Source organism: Hyposmocoma kahamanoa, unplaced genomic scaffold (genome assembly GCF_003589595.1).
Source record: "Hyposmocoma kahamanoa isolate Upper Pololo Valley unplaced genomic scaffold, ASM358959v1 204, whole genome shotgun sequence".
In the NCBI taxonomy this organism is placed as follows: domain Eukaryota; kingdom Metazoa; phylum Arthropoda; class Insecta; order Lepidoptera; family Cosmopterigidae; genus Hyposmocoma; species Hyposmocoma kahamanoa.
The window spans coordinates 2,449,805-2,452,841 of record NW_020653728.1 but is presented as its reverse complement, the minus strand read 5'-3'; the positions used below and the strand labels follow the sequence as shown (position 1 = coordinate 2,452,841).

Below are 3,037 nucleotides of genomic sequence, written 5' to 3'. Positions count from 1 at the left end.
AAGTGTAAATTTATTTTACCTATGGAATAAATAATCTTTGACTTTGAGTTGAGGTGAAAAGTTGTGTTTCGCGCAGCAGCAAGGTTGTTTTGCATATCATGCCTTGAAACCCTCTCTACGCCCAGGAATCTATTTTTGAACTAATGTTAAATGCGGTTCAATCATAGCTTCCTGCGCTCGCTCAGGTTTCACTACAAGCAACAACAAACAACAACTTTGCAGCCTTGCGTAACAAATAACTATTATAAAAAAAATAATTCTTGAAATTTAGTTTTAAATGCGCTTGCCGCCATTGTGGCCGCTTATCAATGTCGTACAACCCTAAACTTCAATATTTTATTGCCTCATAAAGTTTTACGTCACATTTTGCGAAAACAGGTACAGCATCCTGATTTATTTGAAATTGTCGTTTCCTTTGTGGCATTTTTACTTTGTTAGGCGAAGTAGTTTGTAGTTTGAGCTGATTATGTTTTCTTTTTATGTTATTTTGTGCCGCAATACATTGTGTATTGAGAATATGTGTGTGGGTTTGTCTTTGGAATTTGCTTATTTAGAAATATCTATGGATAAAAGATGCCAAGTCAAATTGGCCGAAGTTACTCTTTGTAGACTCTCTATCTGATATTCTACTCTAGCATTAAGCTAGACTCAAGTTTGGTATATGCTTTCTGTTATATGGACTTTTTTAACAAGGTACGGAATTTAACCCAGATTTGTTTGATTACTTGTAGTGTTTTTTTATTTTTTTCCGTCATAAAACAGTAGACACAATTAAAACTTATTCCTAATTTTAAACCGACTTGAAAAAAGGAGGTTCTCAATTCGACTGCATTTTTTTATGTGTATATTACGCGATATTTCGACATTTGTGAATCGATTTCAACGATTCCTTTTTTTTGTTGGAAAGGTGATAACACTGTAGTGTGCAGTGACGAAGCGTCCATATAACTCGATTCCCACCGGCTTGCCTAAAATTTTCCACGCACCACCAGAAGATTCAATATATTCAATAATACGGAGTAGGATGGATCTCGGCATCTCTGCCAATCAAAGTGCGCGGTCTAACCCGCACCCCGGTCGGATCCCGGCTTCTATTTCATTCATGAAAACCTAGGCGCTCATATCAAAATACACACATTTGTAAGACCTAATAGTGGCAGCTGAAAACTCGAAAACCTACGAGTCATATAGTATCTTGTGTGTTAATAAGTGTTACGTTTGAGTGTCACAAGGTGCCATTTTAACTGAAAAAGAAGTTTTTGTTAAGGTAGATTGTTATGTTGGACCGGCTTTACTAACGGTTATTTTTACGCCTTGCCAATGGTAGTGTGCCTATTCGAATTTGAAGAAAATATTCCACGTCTAAGGGTGGCAAATTAGGGGACGAATACGGTATATTGGATGTCACCCATTTTCCGTTAACCGATTTCAAAAAACTTGGCATAGATGTAACGAACACAGCGAAAGCGAATAATCAAAATTTTTTAGGTTGGTTTTTTGCTGTAACTATGTAATTGTGTCACCGGCATCGTTAATCACTAATTACTACAACAACGCTGAGAACTGGTAGTGCACATCAAGAATAAACAACTAAATAAATAGTTATATACACATTCACCGTTGTGCCAAAGTCTACTAAATTATTGCGTACCTATAGGGGGAAGTACGTACAAAACTGTACTGCTCAAACTAGAGAGAGCACAGAGAGCCGTCCTTAAAGTCATATCTTTTGAGCGTAGAGACTATCCGACAAGAGAACTTTACTTAGATTGTAGAGTTCTTATAGTGAGGCTGTTATATATCTTACATGCTATACTTCGCCGTCACTCTGCATTACATTTGGACAAAAAACCATTCTACGCATATCTAGTGCTCTTGTCTGTCTTGTAGTACAGTGTCGCACCGCTTTTACGAATCGTCAATTTCTTGCTCAGAGCTCAAGACTCTACAAGAAGGTCAATAAAATTGTACATATTTATACAGTAAGAAAATTCGAAGTTAAGCAAAGATTGGTCACATGGTTATTAACATTAAATTATGAAGAGACCGAACAGCTTCTTATAACGGCATTTAGTGGAGAGTATTTAAATTTAGAAGATTAGATATTTATTACTTTTTCTTGTAGTGATGTAGCTATAGTATTATAATCCTATTGTAACCACAACATTTTCACCTGTCCATAATTGTTTAAAATGTTTATGCCTTGATTTAGAGAATCTCCTCCTCGTAAAACACAGGTCTAATGCCTAGCTTAGGAGTCGGAAACTCATATATAATTATGAATTATATTGTACGTCCTTAAGTACTTGTAACATTTTGTGTAACCTGCACACGTAAAGTACGAAATAAATATTATTATTATTAATAATTCAAACCAATAAAACTACTAATATAACTTACCCCAGACCACGGCCCAGCTATCCAAGCAGGGCAATCATGGCTATTGCAAGATTGTGTAGACCTCGGCGCCGGAGAGATACAACCAGGTTCCGAACTGGAGCCAGCCTCGTATGTGTCCGCTCTGGTGACGTTGGCTGATCTGGCGCAAAGAACGCGGCGTGTTCGGATTCCACCACCGCAGGAGACGCTGCAGGATGACCATTCGCCGACGTACCACCTGACGGGGGTAACATTGGTTAATGTTTGTAATTGGTTAATTCTTATCGGTTTTCTTATCAGTTGACTTTCTTTTTTTGTTGCTGTCAGCTGTTGCTGCTGTTGATTGTACCAGCCCAGACCGGCTCAGCTTGAGCTTGCGTGTCGGCGCATGACGGTAAATTACTGCATAAATCATGTAAATTGTTTTAATATTCTTTGTTTTCATTTCTTATTATTGTTTTTTTGTTTATATATGTGCCTGTGCTTGTGCATTCAACAGTTTTCTTTCTTTCTAATTATATTTATATACTTTTCATTGAAAGTTGATAACCTATTTGCCTGTCATTTTTTCTGCTATATATAGGGTTATTAATATTATACTGACAACCTCGCATGACTATGCCATGAATATAATATAACCAACATCATAAACAACAAT

The 3,037-nt window shown here is 36.8% G+C and overlaps 1 protein-coding gene across 1 annotated transcript in view; it reads right to left on the bottom strand.

The window, feature by feature from the left end:
- Positions 1-3,037, bottom strand: part of LOC113227250 (ADAMTS-like protein 1) — a gene marked incomplete at its 3' end in the record, with an annotated part of 291,597 nt that overhangs the window by 45,149 nt on the left and 243,411 nt on the right. Inside the window, exon 6 of the mRNA XM_026460145.1 lies at positions 2,401-2,617. Coding sequence (XP_026315930.1) covers positions 2,401-2,617 — 217 coding nt within the window. The remainder of the gene's footprint in view (positions 1-2,400; positions 2,618-3,037) is intronic.